At 41.3% G+C, this 23,491-nt stretch overlaps 2 protein-coding genes across 2 annotated transcripts in view; both read left to right on the top strand.

The window, feature by feature from the left end:
• The window catches only part of GUCY2C (guanylate cyclase 2C), a 42,907-nt gene extending 38,363 nt beyond the window's left edge, over positions 1 to 4,544 (top strand). Inside the window, exons 24-27 of the mRNA XM_074577273.1 lie at positions 602 to 700; positions 1,556 to 1,650; positions 2,274 to 2,350; positions 3,924 to 4,544. Coding sequence (XP_074433374.1) covers positions 602 to 700; positions 1,556 to 1,650; positions 2,274 to 2,350; positions 3,924 to 4,098 — 446 coding nt within the window. The 3' untranslated portion in view covers positions 4,099 to 4,544. The remainder of the gene's footprint in view (positions 1 to 601; positions 701 to 1,555; positions 1,651 to 2,273; positions 2,351 to 3,923) is intronic.
• A 3,059-nt stretch (positions 4,545 to 7,603) lies between these two features.
• Positions 7,604 to 23,491, top strand: part of PLBD1 (phospholipase B domain containing 1) — a 42,115-nt gene continuing 26,227 nt past the window's right edge. The window contains exons 1-3 of the mRNA XM_074577258.1: positions 7,604 to 7,965; positions 16,543 to 16,762; positions 23,371 to 23,454. Coding sequence (XP_074433359.1) covers positions 7,893 to 7,965; positions 16,543 to 16,762; positions 23,371 to 23,454 — 377 coding nt within the window. The 5' untranslated portion in view covers positions 7,604 to 7,892. The remainder of the gene's footprint in view (positions 7,966 to 16,542; positions 16,763 to 23,370; positions 23,455 to 23,491) is intronic.

Raw genomic sequence — 23,491 nt, 5'->3', positions numbered from 1 at the left:
CCTGTATTTTATGCTTTTGGAGGCAAAAGTTCTGAAAAGCCTACATGGGAATTCATGTTTTAATTAATCCATAAAAATAATTTTTCTCAAGGAGGAACTGCAGATAGCTCAAGTAGATAGCTCCCAAGTACTTTGGGAAATTTTATCTTTTCATTTTTGTTTGTTTCAACAACCAGCTGAACACCAGCTGCCAGGGGAGGAACATATCGGTGAAAGCAACTGAGCACTGGGAAACCCTTTGAGGTACCACTATGCACCCCTCCATAATGAAGCTTATTTTCTTTCCTCTTGCTTCCAAAACTGACAGACTGTAACTGTAGGGTTTTTTTCTGCACAAAAAGTGTGTTTAAATACAATTAACACTGTGCGGCCATGTCCTTTTTATGCTTTTATTGGATTATGCAAGATGAACAGAGCTAGGCTTGGTTTGGAGTGGAAGGGGAGACCACCAGATACTTTGGGAAGTGAGGTACAGAGTATTGTCATCGGTGAGGAATGCAGAGCTCCAGCAGGTACTGCACTGCTCTGCAACAGCGAGACACTTTCCAAACAAATAGTGTCTTGATCCAGCTTTTTTGCATTCTCTGCATCCCCTTTCTAGGTCCGTGTGCGGCTGGTGTGGTTGGAATAAAAATGCCTCGTTATTGTTTGTTTGGAGATACAGTGAACACAGCTTCGCGGATGGAATCCACAGGCTTGCGTAAGGATTTAATTTTAGCTGTCAGTGTAACAGGACCAAAGGCTATTGCTTAGTTTGTGATTGAAGTGTCTGTTTTCAGCTGAGAACAACTTATTATCAGCTTGCAAAAAGTTTTAAAGATTAAGAAGCCCTATTTGATCCAATAACCAATTGTTTCACTGTCCCACTGGGCAACGAAGAATTGTTTGTTGTTCATGCTTCAGTGCTGGTAACGGGGAGTACACAGGCTGGTTCGCTGGCTGAGTTCCTGTGGAAGATGTGATACTTATGTGTCTGGGATTTAATTTTACTCTATGAATGGTAGAGTTTAGTTTGACCTAGAATTGCATTACAGCTCTGTTGTGTAAATATGCTGACTGTGTATTTTAAGTTGAAGCAATTATGTCTTAAATTACACCATTAGGGAACTGTGCCAAGAGCCAGTTTGTCTTCCTTCTGTGCAGTGTCTTCACATGACTATTCTCTGTGTAGGACACTCCCAATTATTCTTTTCCCTTTTGGCATCTAAATACTACAGATACCACGGTCACCTGTATTTCAGTGTGAGTGGAAATGGCTGTATTCCTTCCTAGATACAGTGGATATAGTGGAATTCCACTGTATCTAGGAATTCCTTCCTAGATACAGTGGAAATAATCAATGGCTGTATTCCTTCCTAGATACAATGCTACGTAGTGGAGTCAGATTTTTCATACAGTGGCGTAATTGATTCTCATTTAATTTGACTCTCAGAATTTATGTTGATAGTAATTGGAATTGGAGGACGTTCTGCTATGGCACCAATTTTCACATATACTTACTATGATTATGGGGTACATTTCCAGACTGAGCTTTTGTTGTGTCTTTATTTTTTAGCTTTAAGGATTCATGTAAATGGTTCCACTATTAACATCCTGAAAAGAACAGACTGCCGATTCCAGTATGAAGTGAGAGGAGAAACGTACTTGAAGGTAACCTTTACATGCAAGAACACAGAGAAGAGGAATAGTGTAAAAGTATCATATAGCTGAGAGTACCCTGGGGAACAAGGTTTACAGATCAATTGGTATCACAGTCTCTAGTGGCTGAAGACACTTCTATAAAGACAAGGCAAGCAATTAAGAGCTCCCTAAGTCACAAATTAAAGCAACATAAAGATGTGGAGAATAAATGGAACCTACCATTGCTAACAGAAAATTGTGGAGTGAATTAATCAGATGGAAAGGAAGCTGAATCTATTGTTAATTTTCTCATGGTGCGATATCTGTCTGTCTGTCTACCAATGCATTTATTTCAGTCTGTTACAGTTGGCAGATGCCTGTACTTGGGAGCTGTCGGCAGGCAGCACGGCTCACCTCTCCCATGGCGTCTGTTTCAGGTCATGGAACAAGGGAGCGAGTGTGCAGCTGCATCTCCCCCATTATTCTTCTTCTCACATCTGATGTTTAATCCTTTCTTGTGAGCAACAGTTACTGAAAATAAGCAAAGGCAAACACGGCGATGTGCAATACAGCATTATTTATGTAAATTAACTATGGGAAATTGCACTCTAATCCCTAAATTGTGCTTTCTCTTCTTTGTCATACATATTTAGGGCAGAGGAACAGAGATTACCTACTGGTTGACGGGTACTGAGGACAAGAAATACAATCTCCCAACACCTCCTTCTGTGTAAGATGGTCTTTATATGTGAAAAGGGAAGAGAAATTCCCAGTCTTTGTGCTTTAGCCTTCACTATTCCTCCCTGACACTTGTGGTTTTTTTATACCACTCAACTTGCCTTCAGTAGTTAGAGGCTTAACAGCGTATGTGTATATAAACACATGTAAATATTCATGACATGGGATTATACATATGATGAAGGTTATTTGTATATATAAGCGCTAAGCAGGTTCATTTCCTTGGAAAGGGAATAAGACTTACAGCACAAGTTGCTGATGTGATAAATGCAAGAGATGGACAGAAAAATGAAAAACATTCATATTCCCAAAACTTTAGTCCTAATGGCACCTGTGTGTGACAGTACAGTGAGAGGATAACTGCAACTGAAGGTGCAGCTCTCTGTAGTACCATGTTATGCCTGTAAACTCTTGTGGCGGAATTTGTAGGAGGAATGAAACTTGAGGATTTTGAGCAGCACTCTGCAGAACAGGCAGACAAAGTTACTGTAGTATTGCGCAGGCATAAAATCTTTAAAAATGGAACAAAAGCTTACTTTCTAATACATAAGAGATAAGTTATCAAGAAAAAAATATGAGGTTGATGTCCTGGAACTGAGCTATCATTTTGCATCAGTATTGAATACAATATAGTAATAGTGGAAGTATAGCTTTTGAGAAACCATGCAAAATTGAAGCCAGGATAAATGTCTGCATTCATTTCATGTGTATTTTGCCTACTACTGCATTGACTACTGCATTATTTCCTGCAAAATCACTACATGTGTAAGTTCGTCACTTTCTGCTCTGAACTCCTGTGTACAGTCACTCTTCTACTAAGTGGGAATTTGCTGCCATCTGCTTTGAAATGACAGTGTTTCAGTACAACTTGAAGCAATTACATAAAGTACAGTTGTTTGTCTCTGGGCTGAGCAGGAAATTACTCTTTTGTAAACTCAGAACTCCCTTTTTTGAATTAATATGATCAATTGAGACTACCAGAATTACGGAACTGGCAATTCTATTCAACTCTTCAAAGTACCTCTTGAGCTGGATTACTGTGTCCAGTGATGCATTTGGTTTTGCTTCCTTATATAGGCTGTGACTGATAAAATTGCCCCTTAAAATTCTCGTGTGTGGGGTACTCCAGCAGAAAGCAGACAGACTGCAGAAATTTATGAAAAGGTGGCAACTCTGTTACTGAAGGCCACCTGAAGTTGAATAGTGGAAGTGCTGGCACCAGTATGGCGTTGAGAGCTAGAATCTACTTTGATTTGGAGTTAATCTAATTCATGTCCTCCTTTTGATGCAAACGATGCTGAAATTTTTTAAGGTCAATAATGACACAGCTACAGACCTCCTGTGCAGAGACAGTGAGCCACACTATCTGAAAAAAATCACACGTAAATCCTGAATTCTATTCCCAAATCCAGAAGCTGAATTTGGTTCTGCCCACACTTTCTATCAGTAGTGTGTGAATGTCATGAAGACAAATGTTGGACAGAAATGTTTAAAAACCACTGGGGATCTGGCGATCACTGAAAACACGTGAATCACTGAATTTTTTTCCATTCTGTCACTTTCAGGGAGAATCAGCAGCGGTTACATGATGACTTAGCAGAGATGATAACAAATACTCTTCAGAAAAGGGAAAGCGAAGGGTTTAAGACACGGGAGCTTTCACGGGTAGCTAGCTACCGATCAGGTACCCTGGAATACCTGCAACTGGCCAGCACAGAGAAATCTGTCACATATCTTTAAAACTGGATGTCTAGCGTGACTGAAAAAGCTGCAGCAACTCTCTGGAGTACTTCGTGTGAAGGTTGGAGGCTTATACTCTCAGCTAGAGGAGAAAGAAAATACCTTTTCAAGCATCCTTTCTACCATCCGACCTGCTATCAGTAAATCAAACCTCTCTTCACTGTAATGTCGAAATTGTCGGATGACTTCAGTCGGACATGTGCAACCTGATTTGAGGTAAATGAAAATATCTGCACTTGGTCTGGAAAAACAGGAGGTTTTTGGGTTTGGTTTGTTTTTTAAATGTGATAGCCTGTTCAATAATCCAATTCTGAAAATATTCACAGCAAAGCCTTAATTTTTCCTGATTTTAAAATGTTGTGTTTAATTTGTAATTTTTATTTGAAGAAAGATTTGCTATAATATATTTGAAAATAACATTAAAGATATCATATGTAAATCCTGGATATCTTGCCATTTTGCTTCTTCCGTTGTTTTCCCCTGTGTCTCACATGTTTTGTTTAATCAGGTTGAGTTTGTTCAAGAGAAAACACTTTTGTTATTTACGTTGGGAGATTACTCCAGAAGTTGTATGGTTTCTAAAGCTTATCTGAATCTCTTGGGGCTGCAAAATGAAACTGGAAATCTTGCAAAAACAGACACTTTCATATCTTTTCTCCACTTCTGCTTCTGTTCCCAAACCAGAAGTGCAACAGAAATGAAGGAAACAAACTTATCTAAATTTCTTAAACCTCAGAAACTTTCAATTCAACTTTTGGATGAAGTTACACAACGAGGCAGAACTCAGGTTATACTGAAATGACTTGCTCACTAACTGACACCATGACATTTATAAACAGCTTTAAAAAGCAACCAAAGCACAGGTGATACACGTAAAAGAATATCAGCATTCACACGCAGAAATAATAACGAGTGAGTGAAATTTTTGCAAAGGCCTCTTGTACATTGGTGGCTTTCCAAGGAGAGCTACTTCTTTCACCATTGTTAGATATCGGTCAGTATTCAAACCATAAAACTTGGTGCAAAATCATTCTTTTATTGTTTTGAACAGCATTTTTGTCCAAGTAAACAACGAAAAAATGTTAAAAAGGGCAAGCCAGTTACCTATGTTTTTTCTTTATCAATCTAACCTGGCTTTGTAAGAACACACACACACAAAGAACAACCTAGGTGTAAACAGACAGACCTCAAGTGCAAAGATTCCTGGAAAAATTAAATCAAGAGGTGCTGTAGACCTTCTACTCTTGCCTAATGAATGCAAATTCCTACACCCAGGACCACAAGATAGACAGAAATAGCAGATAGCACATAACCAACAGCCACAGCTTTCAGGTTGTGCGTAACCAATCTTAAATTTGGGCTGACACTAATACCATACCATTACTTCTTCGGACTGTGTCCTAATGGAAGTGTTCATCAGGATAAGGATAGAAAAATATGTCTGGTATTCTAAAACTGGTATGTATTAAAAAGACTACCAGTAGAGTAAAAAAGTATAAAGTCTGCTGTTTCTTGCCCTGTGGTGCCAATCAACAAGCTTCGTCTCTATGTCTGCATTCTTGGGTGCGACTGCTGTGCTTCTTGGCACCATCGGACTGTTCTGGTTGCTGTATCTGATACGCTCAGCAAGCGCAGCTGTAATGCAGTGTCAAGCGTTGGACTCCTCAGGCCTGAAGAAACCCACTACAACTACTATCTTAAGCAGAGTTGCTCTGATCTTTGAAGTGTCCTAACTCTATTTTTAAATAGGAATTTTATGGGTTCCATTCTTGACACCTCTGAGATGCAAATTATTTTAGAGCGAATGTCTGCTGACACTGATTGAGACAATTAATTTAGTTTTCAGTAGACCTTCTCATTCCTGCATTCTTCAGATTATAAATTTCATATAATTCTTTGAAGATGAATAGTTACCTTAGCAATGAGTCGATGGACCCATTTTCTGGTAGGTTTGTTTTCTACATGGTTCTGTCCCTGCACATATCTGTCACCCATACATCACAATAAAATAAATTTTGACTACACTTTTTCAAAATTTGCACCTGGTTTCTGAATTGAATCTGTCTTAGATTCAATGTCTTACCATTGCATCTGGTTATCAAATGATAGATCAAAGAGCCCGCTGCCATCAGAAATCTGTCACTGAAGGTCCAGTCATACACATCTCCTGTTTTTTTTTTTAAGCAGTGAAATGTTATATTAAAAACCTAGTGTGAGATATATTTTTTGTTCTCCGAGTGGAAAGGATTTTGGCTGCACCATCACCATTCATTTGAACTTAACTCACACCAAAAAAATTCTCTGAATCCCTGGGCTGGGAGCATGTGGAAGTGAATCTTTCCAAATGCACAAAAAAAGCTTTGTAGCTTTGATCATATTCAGACTCCCGCCTTGTCTCCATCTCATTTTTATCATGCATTCACACTCCCCTCCTGTTTCAGCATTGTCTATTTGTGCTGTCTATCCCAGCATGTCCCTCCAATTCCTGGCCATGTCCATCACTTATGCACAGAGGATCTGGTTTTGCATACTTTTTTTCCCCTATAGTAATCTAATACGGGGAGTTCTGTGGAAAATATAATTTTGTATTTTACATCACCAGCACAGTCAAACTGAGAGCAGCATGTGACAGAGCTGAATTTCTCATATGGAAAAACCTTTGGAAAATATTCCTCCAAAGCAAATGCAGCATCTATTCATGATTAGACATTTAAGAGTTGTTTTTCACTGGGGAGGCAAAAAAGAAAAGGTAACAGCACTGTGTTTTATCCTTATCTCTTAGTGAAAAGTAGTCCAGAATAAAACAGCGATGGGTATGGAAGGATCCCTGCAGCCAGCAGTAGTGTTATAATGCTCTTACCCTGGGCTTGAGGCCAAGCCTTGCTATTTGGCCTGAACTGGTTGGCATGTGACCTCGTTATATGAGGCTATTACAGGCACCAGTATCAAATTTGAACTATCTTAAACAATTACTGAAACACAAAGTCCTAATAACGGCTGGTTTAGGACAGTGATAGAAAAGCCAACACTGAGGGAAAAGGCAGCATCTCAAAATAATCTGAATCACAGCGGCAGGGGAAGGCACCTTGGGAAGTTGTCCCTATCTGTAAACCCTAAGAAAAGGGCCATCCCTCAGCTTTTCTTCTGGGACACGCACAGTGGTTGTTCCACTCAACAGGGCCAAAAGCTGCTCTGATGTAAAATCTGCAGTTTGGTAAGACACCACCCAACTTCTCTTGCTTTACGGGGGCCTTTCCTGATAAACCTTCGCCCTTTTTGGTTCATCACCCTTCCTGGCAAGCCCTGCGGCCCAGCAAGCGCCAGCCTGGGGCTTCCCCCCTACTGCCTCATGACAGCATGGCGGCAAGGCCCGACCCCAGCCTGGAGCGAACCCCACATCATGGCCAGGCCTTGGGGGGCTCCAAACAAGTGCCAGGGTCAAAAAAAGCTTCCAGGGCCCTGGGCTCGCCGCCCAGCTTGACTTGATGCCTTTCCCTGCCACCACGCCCTCATGCCGGGCTGTGAGGCGATGGGGCAGCCGCCTCGGGGCCTCTGCTGCGACGCTTCGGGTGCGAAGCTCCGCCGCCGCTGCCGGCCTCCCCCAGGGCACATCCCGGACCCGAGAAGGGTGAAGGCGGCCGGTGTGGGGCCGAGAGGGCCAGGCCCAGCACGGGGTGCCGGGGCGGGCGCCGGAGGAGGCGGGGGCAGCGGCGAGACCTGCCCTGAGCGAGGGAACTTTATTATAAAGTCCCGCCGCCTCCCGGTGCCCAGAGGAGGCGCGGGGGAGCATCGGCATGGCTCGGCTCGGCGGCGGCGTGTGCTGCTGCTGGCTCGTCCTCCTGTGGGCGGCGGCGGGGGGCCGAGCAGGTGAGGGGAGCAGGGCGGCGGGAGGCCGGCCCTGAGGGGGCGGTGGGGGGTGTCTTCCCCCGGAGGGCGGGAAGGAAGGGAGTGAGACAGCGGGGCTGCCCCCAGCCCCGGGGGTGCCAGGCGACCGGGAGGGGTTGTCCCGCCGGCGGAGCCCGGCTCGGGGCTTTGCCGCGGCTCCCGAGAGGACAGCGCGTCTCGCCCGGGCCCGCCCCGGGGGATCTGCCGGGCTCCGCGCCTCCCCTTGGGCAGCAGCTCTTCGCTGCGCCTTCTCCCCGGCTGGCACCGGGGGGGAGGGAAAGGTCCCTCATGCCGCCGTGGAGGCGGCGAGGGGACTCGTCCCCCGGCAGCGCCGTGGCGCCGGTTAAGCCCCTCCAACCCCCGGTAGGACCCTTATGGCCGTGGTGGGTCCCGGCTGCCTCATGGGCTTGGTCCCAGAGCAGCTCATGGCCCGCCGGCCCGGGCGGGCTCGGCCCTGGTGCTTCGTGGGTGTTAAGTGCTGTCACCTCATTCCTTCGTGCTTTAAAAACAGCTTTCCCCTTCCCGGAACGGGTGAGGGGAACCAAAGTAAGGATTTAACAGGTGAGAAGCTGCCTTGAGCGCCCAGCAGCGCTGGGTTTTAACGTAGTATGCGTGCATGGGAATAATTTAGGATGGATGCTTCGTTTTGGTGCTGTGGCCTTACAGCATGCTGCCACTTGGCATCTTTAGCAGAGTTTTAGTGCTAGTTTCTGGGTATAGGTCATCGCCTGTGTCATCGACTTGTACCTATGTATGATCTGATATCTTCTGAGTAGATAAACTTGCGTTGCTGTTAGAGTTAAGTGATTTCCCGATATCTGATTAACTTTTTGAACTTTTTCTCTCTGGTACAAACACCACTTCATGCTAATTTTGTGCTCACGGTTGGTTTTCATGGTATATTTGCATAACAAACTTTTTCTGGCAAAGTTGTAAGCCCCCCAATAGGGTAATTCAAGAAGTGAAACTTTTGTAACACTTCTGATCTTCCTCTGTTGACTGCTATAGTTTTATGTCTCTTGATTTTAGAGCTTTGTTCTTGTTGCAACTTCAGAGTCAGATTTGCGTGCAAGCAAAATTGGCCAAATGCCATAATGGCACATTTTGGCGAGCTTCACGGTTTTCCATAGAATCTTGGCTTCCTGCTTAAAAATTGAATTTCTGCTTGGCATGTTTGAGAAACGTTGCACCTGTGGACACAATGTGGTAGCTAACTGTCTGCTAGAACAGACATGCCAGTGAGGTATGAACATAGGATTAGTTTCTTTTTTTTCATTTCAAAGTATGAAATGGCTTTACCAGCAACTGGAAGGATGGGGAAAGGAGTCACTAAACGAGGGAATTTAAGAGGTGCTGAGCAAGTGTGGAGTATGTGAAGGTGAAGCTGCCTCTGGGGGATCACTAAAAGTTAGGGATGGACAGCAGCTGTTTAGAGCAGAATGTCCATTAGTGAATTCTGGTTACCGTTTGTAGTGGTGTACAAATGTACTAGGGTTGTTGGGGAGCAAATCTCAGCAGGAGAATATCTTCCTCTTCTGCTGCTTTCAATGAATACTGAAGATCTTAAGGGCTGGATTCAGTGCTTATCTTCTAGGAAATTCCTAGTTAATTTACTAATTGCCACAAAACAAGGAGAAATTAAGGTAACAGTTGTTTTAATGTCCAAAATATTATAAGCGTCTCATTTTGCCAACAGTCCTACCTCATCTTGGAGACCTACTTTTCAAACCTCACCCAAATTGGCAAAAGCTTTTAGTATTATATTAGCACGACTGAAGGAAGGGTCAACCAACCATGAATCATGCAGAGGGGAGTGAAAAGTAGTTTAGGGTATAAAGTAGTTTCAGCTAATACCTGGCTCATTCCTCACATCACAATTGAAGTACTGGTAGAAAACTACTAAGTAGCAAATAGAAATGCCTTTAGGCTATTTAATGGAGTAAACTTGGCCTTCAGCACTGTGAATGGTCTAGATTTTTTTAATTTTTTTTTTAAATTGGTTCATTGTTCTTTAGCATTTTGAGCACCTTGAAGATTCTTCACCGTACTGTTTGGAAACTATTTCTAGAGAATGTTCTCTGTTAAAAATGACTTAAATTTAGGGACTAAGAGATTAGTGAAGCTACTTGTGAAATTATTATTTTTGTTACCTCTGTGGATGACCTACACTGGGGACCTGTAACTATTTTGGCAAGTTTTCTGCATCAGCTAAGCTTTACTAGTAAGTATCCTTGTGAGCATGAGAACCATACAAGAGTCAAACTCTTAATTTATAGCTCACATTTGAATATTGCATCTCTCTCATGTAAGCACAAATCAGGGGATTAGGCTTCAAAGAATGACAGGCTTGTTAGAGGCAAATTGAAAAATTACTTAGACCTGAAATGTATGAGGAAATAGGATGAATTAAGGCCGGTAGAACAGAAAACACAAATAGCTTATATCCAAGCAGAACAAGAAGGCATTTACTCCTTTAATTGGAAATTACTGGGTTTCGTGTTAAGTTCTTGTGTGGTTTAAGCTAATCTCTAAAGAAGTCCTGAAGTACTTAACATTCATTTTGTAATGGATTCCAATCATAACTGTATGTAGAAATCTCAATTGTACTTTAGAGGTATACAACCTCTTTAAACAGTTAAAAGGATGGTTCTAAATTTTTTATTGGGGAAATAGGACAATGTCTATCAAATTACGAAATTGAACAGAGATGTCAAATGCTCCTTATTAAGGTTGACCTGAAATATTTAAATCCTATACTGTGCTAATATAATCTTTACTACTGAACATTAGCTGTAGGAGAGGGCATACTAAAACCAGGAGATGTGCAACTTTGTGCTAGGTTTTTTTGTGTTCCGAAGTTGTGCAAAACTAGTTCTCAGTGAAACAGTAAAGAAATAGTTTCCTTATTTAATGGAAAGTGTATAGGTGGAATTTATTAAGTACATCTGAACACCTTTACAAAAAAAAGCTTCACCTGTGAAAAGCCATAGCTAAAAGTAAGCATGTAAAATCTAGATTAAAAATTAGTAGTTAAGGAAGCAAGTGGCTTTCCTTTTACTAGGAGATGCTCACAGTTGTTAACTTAATTTGGCTTGTTACATGCAACCTAACCGGTGCTTCGTTGCTTCTGAGTTAGTTTTTTTTCTCAGACCAAGGAAAAATATGAATATTGATTCTCACTCCCAAACCTTGTAGCTCTTTCATCTGCAAGGAAAAGGGAGTTGTGTTAATTTCTCTAGTTAGAAAGTCCAGTAGCCTGTCTAGATACACCTATGTTTTAAAAACAACTTATGGCTGGGAAAGCATAAGGAAAAGCAGCTGTTGCATATTGCCAAACAAATTTTACTGGCATTCTTAAGACATGTCAGGTGTTATTTTTGTAGGTGTTCTTCATTTAGTAATTATTAGTGGCAGTTATCAAATAGTGTGTTTGTTGGATGGTTTTGGAACATTTCACTGTACTGCTCTTCATTTTTCTTCCTCATTTTTTTCTCTGTCGATTCTGTTCTTTCATTACAAGTTACTGCTATTCTTTCATGTCCTCTTCAGCCTCCGATTTCTTTTTTTTTTGTCTTGCCTCAGTCCTTTCACTTAGCATCTCCTTTAATTGCTTTCTGTATATTCTCATGAACATGTATGTATTTCCACTCTTCCACTGCCACCAAATAAAAGACAAGCTCCACTTTTAACATAACCTTGGTAATGGCTATATTGAGCCAAAAAGGCAGAGAAGAGATTTGGCAAAACAGCCTGAAAACCAAGGTGACTACCACCACCTCCTAACCACGGCTGAAATATCTTCATTTTTCCATTATTTAGGGTATAATCTTGTCAAAAAGTAGATACTTCTCACTTGTTGAAGAAGTTCATCACTCTCCCAGCTATATCCTAGATCCTATTTTTGGATCTTTTATTTGGCAGACGATGTATCTTTAAAAGAGGCTGTTTGAGGAAAGGTTCCTCCCAGTCCCTACTGACTGCAGAAAGGAGAGGGAACACTTGTTTATTTCCAGGCTTGTTTTGTCATTGCACTTCTCTGCCTCTGCCTCCCACTGTACAGTGCACTGGTGGTTGTGGTGGAACTGTGCATCGCTGGTGCTGTGCAGTTTTCCTGGCTGGCTGGTTGTGCAGAGGGGAATGGTGACTCCACTGACCTACTCTATCCCCAGGGATTTTGAGTCATTCATCGCAGTAAACAGTGTGCTTTGGCTTGATATTTAGGTTATTCTAAGCAGTACTGTTATGGAATAGCCATAGATTATCACAGTCTTTTCTGTTCTTCTGCCCGAGAACAGGCAATAGGCTGAAATACTTGTCAGGATTCTCATGTACACACTGAGAAGTCTAACTTTGATGATAAAAGGATGATTTGTAGATTCGTGGAGATGTTGCATTAGGTTCATAGGTAAGAAGTTACCAATACAACTGCTGGGATAAGAGATGCTGGGGCCCCTGCCTCACCCTCCAAAAATAAATATAAAAATACCAGCATTATTTGAGGGGAAGGTTCCTGTTGTTGCAGGACACATCTGGGATTGTTTGGAAACATGCAGTTGCTTCTTGTATATTTATATTCCACATTATACTTCAGTTCTAGGTGGTTTTCTTGGCAAAGGTAGTGCTGTTAGTTTAGATAAATGCAGATTAAAATTGTAACAGACTGGGTGATAGCAAATGCTTTGATTATATTGTAGTGTAAGCGTATTTTAAGCATGTTTACAAGCTTGTAGTTTAAACTCCATTTGTAGCAAGATAAAGACTTACAATAATTATTATAATTTAGAAAGTATGATTATATATGTGTTCCTTGAAATAAACATAGCAATTTCATATATTGGTATTTTAATACTATAGACCAGGGCAATTAGATTTGCAGGAACTGACATAAAAATTAATGATGTGAAATGGGACGAGTGAATGAGTTGGGGGGTGGGGGGGGATAATCAGTAATGGGAAATGGTCTTTTCCAGCATCATTAAGTCACATCTGTCACAGCTACCTTGATGCTATTCCTCTAAAGGCCTCTCCAGCTTTGCTACAAATCATCCTGTAATTTAATGTTTTCCCCTTCTCTCCCATCCTCTTCTAGCCCTGGTTTTCTTCAGTTTAAATTTGTCATATAGTGAAGTTGGGGCAGGGCAAACTCCAAGGGTAATTTTAAAGTTTGTTCTGACTTTTGAAAATAGCTCTGTATGTTCATGCTCTGGCAGAGCATAAAACAAAGAAACACAGCCTGCCGTGTTAGAATATCCATGTCAGATCAGTCTGTCTGGCACTGGCATCAGCCTTCTTTTTAAAAAAAAAAAAAAAAAAAAAAATTTAAAAAAGCAATGGCTATTTTGCTTTAGGCAGAAGAAAGCTTATTTGAGATACCTTTTTTATCTGTGGGCACGAGTAACAATAGTCAGCTGCCCTGGTTCCTCTTCACTACTCACCACCTTTCCACAGTCTACTGAAGAGATGGGAAGAAGATCATCTTTTGCCCTACTCTGTTCTTGTTCTTTTTACCCATTTCTCAGCTGGCTTTGTGTACTGGGCATATACGTGGCCTGTCTCTCCTCTGCCTCTCAGTGGGCTTCGTGGTTGGAATCAGCCTTCACCTTTGCTGCTGGACAGGCTAGTTGTCTTCTGCACCGACCCCTTGCACCACTTCTTCACAGGACCTCCCTTTCCCTGACCTCTTTGCTTACGTAAGCTTCAGCTTTGTAAGATGGCCTTTGGCTCTCTTCAGTGATGACCCTTATCAGCCCGCTCTTCTTATAGGTTTTCAGTCTGAGTGACTGCCATGTTTACCCTTAGCCTAAAGTAGCAATTACTGCATGTATTACTAGCAGATAGTTAAAGTGACAACAGAAAACTAAGATTATAACTGCTTGAAGAGTTATCCGAGGTATGTCATGTCTTGGTCCTTTAAATAGCTTCAGTACCTAGCAGAGAAAAAACATGTTTTTTAAACACTATGTTCCAAGTCCCTGAAATGACTTCATCTCTAAATAGATTCATGTAAAAACTTCTGTTCACAGAATGGAGGGGAAAAAAACCAACAACACAGTTCCTTCACTACTAAAATCCTGTTCTTGCTAGCACTCTTCCTGCGTGCGTGAGAAGTGTCTCTAGTACATTATGAAGACTGACATACTGCATAGTGGTACAAAGTCTAGCTGGAGGCCAGTAACTAGTGGTGTATGCTGGCAGTCGATACTGTTCATCATCTTCCTTAATGATCTGGGTGATGGGGCAGAGTGTACCCTCAGCAAGTTTGCTGATGTTGCAAAACTGGGAGGAGTGGCTAATGCACCAGAGTGCTGTGCTGCCATTCAGAGGGACCTCAATAGGCTGGAGAAATGGGCTGACAGGAACCTCATGCAGTTTAACCAAGGGAAATACGAAGTCCTGCTCCCGGGGAGGAATAGCCTCCTCTACCAATATATGCTGAGGGATGACTGTTTGGAAACATGAGCCAGCAGTGTGCCATTATAGCGAAAAAGGGTAACTGTCTCCTGAGCTGCATCAGGAGAAGTGTTGCCAGCAGGCTGAGGGAGGTGATCCTCTCCTTCTCCTTAGCACTGGTAAGGCCATGCCTGGAGTGCTGGGTCCAGTTCTGGGCTCCCCAGTACAAGAGAGATCTGTAACTACTGGAAAGAGTGTGGCAAAGGGCTACAAAGGTGATTAAGGGACTGGAGCATCTCTCGGGTGAGGAATGGCTGGGAAAGCTGGGACTGCTCCATCTGGAGCAGAGAAGGTGCAAGGGGGAATATCATCAATGTGTACAAATACTTGAGAGTGTAAGGAAGGCGGATCCAGGCTCTTTTCAGTGGTGCCCAGGGATAGGACCAGAGGCAATGGGCATAAACTAAAACACTGGAGATTTCCTCTGAGCATCAGGAGGCACTTTTCTGCTATGAGGGTGAATGAGCACTGTCACCGGTAGCCTAGAGAGGTTGTGAAATCTCCATTCTTGGAAATACTCAAAAGCCATCTGGATATGAATCCCAGGCAGTTGGCTTTAGGTGACTCTGCTTGAGCAGGGGCGTTGGACAAAATGACCTCCAGAGGTCCCTTCCAACCTCAGCCGTTCTGTGATTCTCTGTAAGAAACTATTTTAGCTATTCTTATTGGAACACTAGGAGAGAACAGCTTTCCGACTGTTGAATGACACAGATTATTTAACAGTCTGGTAAACTGAAAACAACTGGCTTAGAGCAACCAAGTAACTGCTATGTCAAAAAGTGGTTAGTTGGAGAAAGAGTTTAGTTCTTGGAAAATGTTTTTGCTTTTTTTTATTCAAATATGTCATGGCTCTTCATAAAAAAGCTTTATGTTATGTTTTAGAGTACTGAATAAATTTGGTGCACTTAATTTGAATTCAAACTAGCTGCTTAATCACAAATGTTTTATTTAAAGCTTTTTGAAGATCATCAGGTATTGTGCTGGCATTATATTGCTTTTCGAACGGTGCCATTATCATAGCATGCATACTAAGTATTTTGTGTAAGATCATCCAGAATTTTGCAGCTGTTACAGGCATGATACACAAAATGAATTGTGAGGAGTAGTAACCAAACTGTAACTTCTTGCTATAAACTGGCAGGACTTGTTGCCATACGCTGGAGAAGGGTCAGGGGAATAAAAACACTGCGGGTTTCTCAGTAGTTGTAAGTGTTTGAGTTTAGCCCTTAAAACTTTTCAAATACTTCTTGGAACTCTGACTCATGATTTTTGAACTCTTTTCACTTGCAGTACTGTAGTAGTGATTTGATCAGTCACAAATAGAGATCTGATGTAATCAGGTCCCATTTTAGGGAAGGCTGAATCAGTTATAGGGGTGTTTTTTTTTTTTTTTTTGGAAAGCAGTTTGCCTTGCTGTTTGTTCTTCAGCTCAGCAGGATTAAAACCCAACTAATGAAGAATGTTTCTTAAACAGCAGTCCAAGCAGAACTGTGAGCAGTCTAGCGCCCATCTTTCCCGTTCATTTCACGCTGGGGATTGATTCTATTCCAGCTGGGTGATAGCGATTGTGTGTCTTAAAGGACTGCATACCTGTGGTGCTTTTGTCTTTAACCTTGTGATCCATTGAATTCTAGTGCTCCTGTTGGGTCATGCCACCTCCAGAATTAGTAGCCCAGAAAGACAGTTTAGAAACTTGCAGCATTTTGAATCTTTAGGTGGAAAACCAAGTCAACAGTAGTTTATAATCCTTTGCAGTTGCCAAGGCATGCTGTGTTCTAAAGTTCCTTTCCATAAGATTTGTATAGATTTTCTTCTGGGCCAGGTAAGGAAATGTTTTCTGAATTTTCTGTCAAGACTCAGCTGTGTTGGAGCTCTACATTGAAAGAGTTGTAGGTAATTTCCAGAGGAGTACCATGAGAATATGTAGCTGTAAGCTTTTGTCTTGGTAAAATTCCAGTTAGTTATCATGCCACATCTCAGTACATCAACATTAGTGTTGCTCTCCATAGTAGAAAATTGCCAAAATATTGTCTTGACACTTCAGTATTGGATAGGAAATACCTGCTCATGTTTGTTTGTCTTCCTTGCCCCCTTTCTTCTCCACCATAGAAATCCGCTATGCGACTGTGTACTGGAATAGAGCTGCAAAAACACTTCAGGTCAAGAATATACTGGACAGAAGTGGAGATGCCTATGGTTTCTACAACAACACTATACAGACAACAGGTTGGGGAGTTCTAGAGATCAGAGCAGGCTATGGCAGTCAGACCTTAAGCAATGAAGACATCATGTATGCAGCTGGCTTCTTGGAAGGCTATCTCACAGCTCCGTAAGTACCTCAGGAAGCAACTCAACTTATGACACTTCCAGTGGATTTCTGTACTCGTGAGTTGTTTGTTTGTTTTTTCTTTTCCCTTAATTCTAATCCATTTAAACTAACCATACGTTTTGCAGTTGTGTGCTGTTCTCTTAATTAGTAGCAAGTATGAAGTATAGCTTATTCATTATGGGATGAAGATGTGCCCTCTCCTCATCCTGCAGGCTCTCCTAACACCTTGGTGAGATAGATGAGTGCTGTATCTACATTAGTGATTAAGTAATATAATCACAGCATAGTGTATGTGTAAGGAAGCGTGTAAGCCATATGTTGTAAATAATTAACAAAAGGGGTAGCAGAAAGAATAGTTATCTCCCAAGCCTATAGTTAGGTGACTGACCAACAGCAGATGAAACAATTGAGAGCAGATCAGGCAGGGAGACATGTTGCTAGCAAGAGCGGCAGGGCTTGCTTAAGGACCTTTTTCACCAAACTGTCAAGAAACTTCTGCGGAGCAGATACTGAAACTTCACAGCATGGGGAGTTTAGTCTCTCTTGGACAAATTAAAAAAAATAATAAATAATAATGCTGATATACTGATAGGCCTGAAAGCGGTCTGGTGTGTGTCTAGAAGGGTCAGTGTACTCCTGAAAGCCCTTTGAAGAGAAGATGAAGGACTGAATCTCTCCTGCAGTGCAGACCTATGAAAACTGACATTTTGTACTTACTATGAATCCAGAGCAGTTTTTTTTTTTCTTATAAACAAACAAAAAAACCACCCTGAAATAAGTGCAAAACCAAGCCCTAGTCTTTCCTTGACTAAGTTGGGAAGACAGAATGGCACTATGACATACTTGCTGGTAGGATATAGCTAAGAACATGATACATGGCTTGTTGCTGAACAAGCTCCATCTTTTCCTCTATCAACTTAGTCATAGGAAAAGAAAAAAAAATCCCAAATTCTGATGCATGGCTGGGGAATAGTTGGGAGATAATTGTAAAATATGCGGTGACGTGAATTTGACTTCACCAGCTCTGCTTCCAGAACACTAAAATACATACCAATAGGCTGCATTAAACAGGCCAGCAGGGGAAGGCTGTCTGTCAAACAATTGTCAGATATGGCTGCAGGACAAGATGATACTAATTTAATTAGTAAGACATTTTAAGATCAGTTAAGACTTATGGATAGTTCTCTGATCATGTGATATGTTAATGTGACTGTCTAAGTAGACTTTCCTGGAGAGGCAGCTAGGTCTCTGGAGAGTGTAAAGAAAACTGAATAAAGTAATACTTGTCAATCACAAAACACGTCTGAGGGAAAGAATAAAGGAATCCTAGAGTTCTGAGTGTGCAACCTGTACTCCAGGCAGGAAAGGAAATGAAGTACGTGAGATCTGGATGTATGTTCTTGAATTATTCGGCATGAGAGGTTACTGTTATGCACTATTCATTAGTTTATGTAAACTACGTATGGATCTGAGGGATGCTAGCATTACATTTAGAATACTGTTAAAATTGGGTATTGCTCAACAGATCTTTTCGCTAAGGCTTCACCTACATTTACTCATCTCTAAGTGGTTATGCTTAAGCTTTGTCATATTGCATAGAGAGCCCAATCCATGCTAAGCCCAATTAGATGGCAAGTAATGTTCTAGTAGCAACAACCTACACCCTGTTCCCCTTCTGCCTCCGCAGTAGATTTAACAGTCTTCCTGTCTGTCTTTTAAACAAACTTAAGTATATGCCTGTTCCTTTAAATATGGTTTGAATGTGAAACAGTGTCTGCAGGGACTTTATCTGATGTTTAAGTCTATGCTTACAGGAGGGAGTTTTTCCCCTTTGTTTTTTTCTGTGGAGATTCACAGAAGTGAAGGTACTCACAAGTTATTCTGCGCAAGGCTTTTGCCTTTGTCTGGGTCAGGTGCTTTCTGAGGCTGGTTCCTAGCCATAGCTGTTGTTATGGTAGGGCTACCATCTCCAGCACTGAGTGGCCCTTTGTGGAGAAGTGGGTATAGGAGAAATAGTAACGAACAGAGATCTTTAAGTCTGTGGAAGCAAAGTTGAGGGTTTGTATCAAAGTGTAAAAGTAGGGTTTGTATCAAAGTGTAAAAGTAGGGTTTGAGACTTTGGCTTTCAAGCAAATTAGGAAACTCAACTGTTTTAAAGGAGTTTAAGTGTGAGAGTAGGTTAAGATGCAAAACCAGAACTGCCAAAGCCTTTCTTCTCTGAAGAAACGTTTTGAGGAAATCCACTGGGAAATCCTTTGACAGTGCAAAACCTGAAAATGCTTACCATCATTAAAACACATTTCAAATACTATACATACCATCTGAATTTCTGTTTTGGCCATGTCTTTGCCCCACTGTACACCTGTACCTGTAGTGGAAGCATATTTCTCACTGGAGGTTATGAATACAAGCTTTTTCTGTCAGGTCTAGCTCAAATAAAGAGGACTTCTCTTTGAAGCTAAGAATACCTATTGAAAATGCTGCAGCTTAGGAGCAGAGATGAATTAGTGATTTACTCCCCTGACCCTTGAGAAGATGGAAAACCTATTACTTCAGGCTTCAGCTGTATGACCTTGGTGGGTTTTTTTATTCAGCAAACTGCAACTAATGAATCCTCTTACACAGTGTGTTTGCAATTTCCTGAACCACAGGAATAGTAAGAACTCACTAAGTTTACAGATGTTGAAATTGCTCTCAGAGCTCCATTTTTTCTTCTTTATCCTGTCTGGAGATTCACAGAATCCTAATTAACATGCAGGCAGATGTTGTTTCTTTGGGACAATTGCGCAAGTCTTCTGAAGTAAAACTGGGAAACAGTCTTTCCCAATCTATAACTGTTCTCACCAGACCTCCTGGCCCATTCAGACTGTCTTCAGGGAAGCTCTCTAACACCACTGTGACTTCTTTTATGAGAGGGTGTCTCTAAACACTCTTGTTCTGCTTTTGCAGACATCAGGGCACACAGTTCAACCTTCCTTTTTAAAAACTGGGTAACACCAAGGAAGAGTATAACAATGTGTTTGGCCATGATGAGTGCTTTATTAGCACCAACAGCCACTTAGCTACCAGAGCAAAGATGCTTGTGTCACTTGCCTGGACAAGCACCACCTTGGGTGGCTCAGGTACAGCCTCCCAGTGTGAATACACTGGGTATGCCTGGTAATTGAAGTGCCCTCTAGCACATCGCTACCTGTAGCCTGAACAACTCCAAGGTCTCCAGCTGTCTTGCATTTGTTTGTGGCAATGACTCCATGAAGTAGAAATGACCCAAGGTGGCTCCTTGCAGAAACCCTGAAGTCCTACCAGGAAGAGCTCTGATGTGATGCTTTATTGGGAGGAATACGTTGCAAGCCAGATCCGAAGTTGAAGTACAGGTTCCTGCAGAAGCTGTCTGGTGAGCAGGAGCTCCAGATTGACAGTGCCTACAATTTGGAGATCTCCAGGGATTCTCAGCTAGCTTAATTTTTGCATTGCACTTAGGGCATGAAGGAGGGTTTGTAGACACAGCTAGGCCTCATAATATAAGCGAAAGAGGGACAAAATACCTCTCCTAAAAGTGTATGCTTTCTTCTTAGTAGGAACCTAAGCAGAATGTAAGACAACCAAATTTAAAAAAAAAAAACAAAACAAAACCAGCCCAAGCCATGCTGGGATTGTTTTAGCTTAGATTACTGGTCCGCTCTAGCTGTATAGGTCTGTTGTAGAAAAAGCAATAGCTAAGTTAGACCTGTTTACCAGTGAGGGTAGAAGCACAGGCCTTTTCTAGAGCATGATTCATCTTTCTAGTGTTGGCACCTGGTTCAGATAGTAGCTGTCTAGTTTGAAAACACATAGTTAGGGGTGGAATAAATCTAATTCTAGTGTCTGGAGACCAGACATTTGTTTTTATCACCAGTGTCTCACCTCTCTGTAAGGTCTGGTCCTACCATCCAGCCAAAAATGTTTGCTCCAGTTTTCCTGGGTATGAATTATCTTCCCCCCATTACAAACAGAGGTGTTAATGAGGCCTCACTTTACTTGGGGAATCGCAGAGCACATCCAAGTCCATGACGTTGAGCATATACTTCTAATCAGTTCCAACTGGGGCATGCCAGGTGCCTAAGAGCAGTATTTAAATTGGAAGCAATGTTAATTGTACGTTTTTTTTTTTTCTGATATAACCTCAGCTGACCTGAGTCCTATCATCTTCCTCTCTAATTTGAAGAGCCGAGGCACTGCTTTGCTGTTTTTAGACTTTGAATTCTTGTCTCGGCTTTATAATTGCCTTGTATTTGGCCTTAGATACAGTTGCAAAGCCTTACCTTACTATAATGATCCAATTTACTTCAGAGGATAATGCCCTTACAAAACATGCAAGCCACACACATAGAAGCTTTGTTAAAGCAAAGAAAAAAAAAAAAAAAACAACAACCCCAAAGCAACAAGGCAGCTAGGGGAAAAATTCTCAACCTTGGGCATTTAAAAAAGACAAACTGATTCCAGGAATCGTGTGTCCTCTGTTAGCATATACAAGAAAGAAGGCCATTAAAGAAGCTGTTTTCAGTCCTCTGATTCTGAACTAACCCAGTTGCTACATCAGTCATCATAGCTTAAAGATACTACTAGTGTAAAATCTGCCTTGTGTTGCATAACCTTTGAGTGCAAATTGAAGAGAGTAGAGCTGATGGTTGAATCTGGAAGCCTGATCATCTGTCCTGGCCTAGGCAGTGATTAAAGCAGTATCCTGGCTGTTTTTATTCTCCTCGTACCTAAAAGACCGTCTGCCAGATGGACTGTCTTGTGCTATTTGCTCCTCCTCTCTAGTGCCATAGGAGCTCTGACTTGTAGTATGGAGTATGTTACGCTATAATTCGCTTCCTAAAATTACTTCAGACTTTTATTTGCCAAATTATCTGACTGCAGGGGTGGAGATTATTGATCTGTCTTTCTTCAACTTTCTTGTCCTCTTCAAGAAGTAGTTTATGATTATGGCATGTAGTCGTGTGTTAAGTGGGAGACAGGAAACTCTAGAACTAAAATTGATACTATAGCTGCAGTTTCATGAAAGGTGCAATGGTGTGAAGCTGCTGAATGCTCCCCTCTCTTGCCCCAGCACATCCCTCCACAGATCCAAACCTCCAACTTGTGTCTGCCCTGGCACTGATCAGGCCCTTTCATGCATCAGTTCATTGACAAACACAGTAGAGAGCTTCCTTCTTGCACCACCTCTGTGGCTTATCTGTCTTCATAACAACCTAATTCATACTACAAACTGCCAGAAAAATATATTCCCTTTTTTTCCCTGGATTAGTGTTTTGCCTGAATGTAAACTGACGTTTAGATTTGGTAGCCAGAATGGTACCAGAGCTGAGATAAGCAAGCAGGGTCATGCAATCGAGTACTTAAATAGCTGGGAATGGGGCAGGGGACAGAAAAAGAGGGGAGAAGGTCAATGGATGATTCTCTAATTATCAGCAAACCATTCAGTCATCTCTAGCTGTATTCTCAAATTATGCCCTGAGGGAAACTGGGAAGAGCTCCTGTCTGCATCCCTCTAGGAGGAAGTTACCCTCATGAGTTTTAATACAGGGAATTCTGTCCTGCTGGCATGTACTTTTCCTTGAGGCTGGTATCTGTTTTAGTTCTGTTTTCTTTCTCTCAGCACTTGGTAGGAGCTAATTTTACTCATGACTGATGTAGTTCTACCAACTCCAGACCTCAGCAAAATAATTTTCTGCTGATTTCTGCCTAGAACTAGATATTCCTTTCCCATCCTCTTTTTTTTTTTTTTTATTCAGTTGCTGAAAAAAAAGTTTAAGTTTGACCCAAATTATGAAATGATAGAAGAAGAAATTAACAGAATAAGAAAATTCAAAAGTTCTGTTTTGGTTTGAATCAGATGATTACATTTGACCTAAAATGAAAGGGTGACTTTAATTTTGGACTCCTGAGTAATTTTTGGCAGTTGATTTCATCTTGAAATCTAAAATGCTTCACTTCAACAAACCAAACAAAAAACAGCCAATCAACCAACCACAAAGACTCCTTCAATTTTTGTTTCTATTAGTTAATGGGGATGAAACAGCTAACTGAATTCAACAAAGAAAATCACAATAATTTTGATCTCCATAAAGCTGAATCTGTTTAGGGCTGGCCTGAGTGGGAGCCTCTGTGGGAACACATATGATCAACATATACATGTTTTAAAATGGAGAGATTTAACTTAATTGGTAAGGAAGTAACAAGGTTAACGGTAAGTAAAACCTACTAGATTTCAGACTGAAATTCTCTCTTAGAACTGAATTAGCAAATTATATTCTCACCTTTGTGTTTTCTTTGTTCCAAGTAGAATAGCCCTCCAGTAAACTATTTTTGTTGTGATTTAAATTAATGTACAGTTTGAGCAGGTATTACCAAGGTCACTTATTTTAAGTTAAATTTCAACAATCCATTTGTGTTACCTTTGCTGTTTGTCATGCATTAAAGATATGAAGTAATTCCTGTGATTAGGAAGAGTTTACTTTGTGGACTGTGGTGCTTGTTTATCAGTGCTCTGTTGACCAATGGGTTGGTAAGCAAAAGGAAGGGAAGATGCAAAAGAATAACTTCTGCTACTCTTGTTCTTTCAGGCACATGTATGACCATGCTGCAAATATGTATCCGCAGTTAATTAAGAATCCCACCGTTCGAAGTGGAGTTCAGAATTTTATGGCGTATGTATTTAGTTATTAGAAAATAAATTATTTAAGA

The sequence above is a fragment of the Larus michahellis genome, chromosome 1, assembly GCF_964199755.1.
Source record: "Larus michahellis chromosome 1, bLarMic1.1, whole genome shotgun sequence".
Lineage (NCBI taxonomy): Eukaryota > Metazoa > Chordata > Aves > Charadriiformes > Laridae > Larus > Larus michahellis.
The sequence above is the reverse complement of the archived record's forward strand: the minus strand, read 5'-3'. Positions and strand labels throughout refer to the sequence as shown.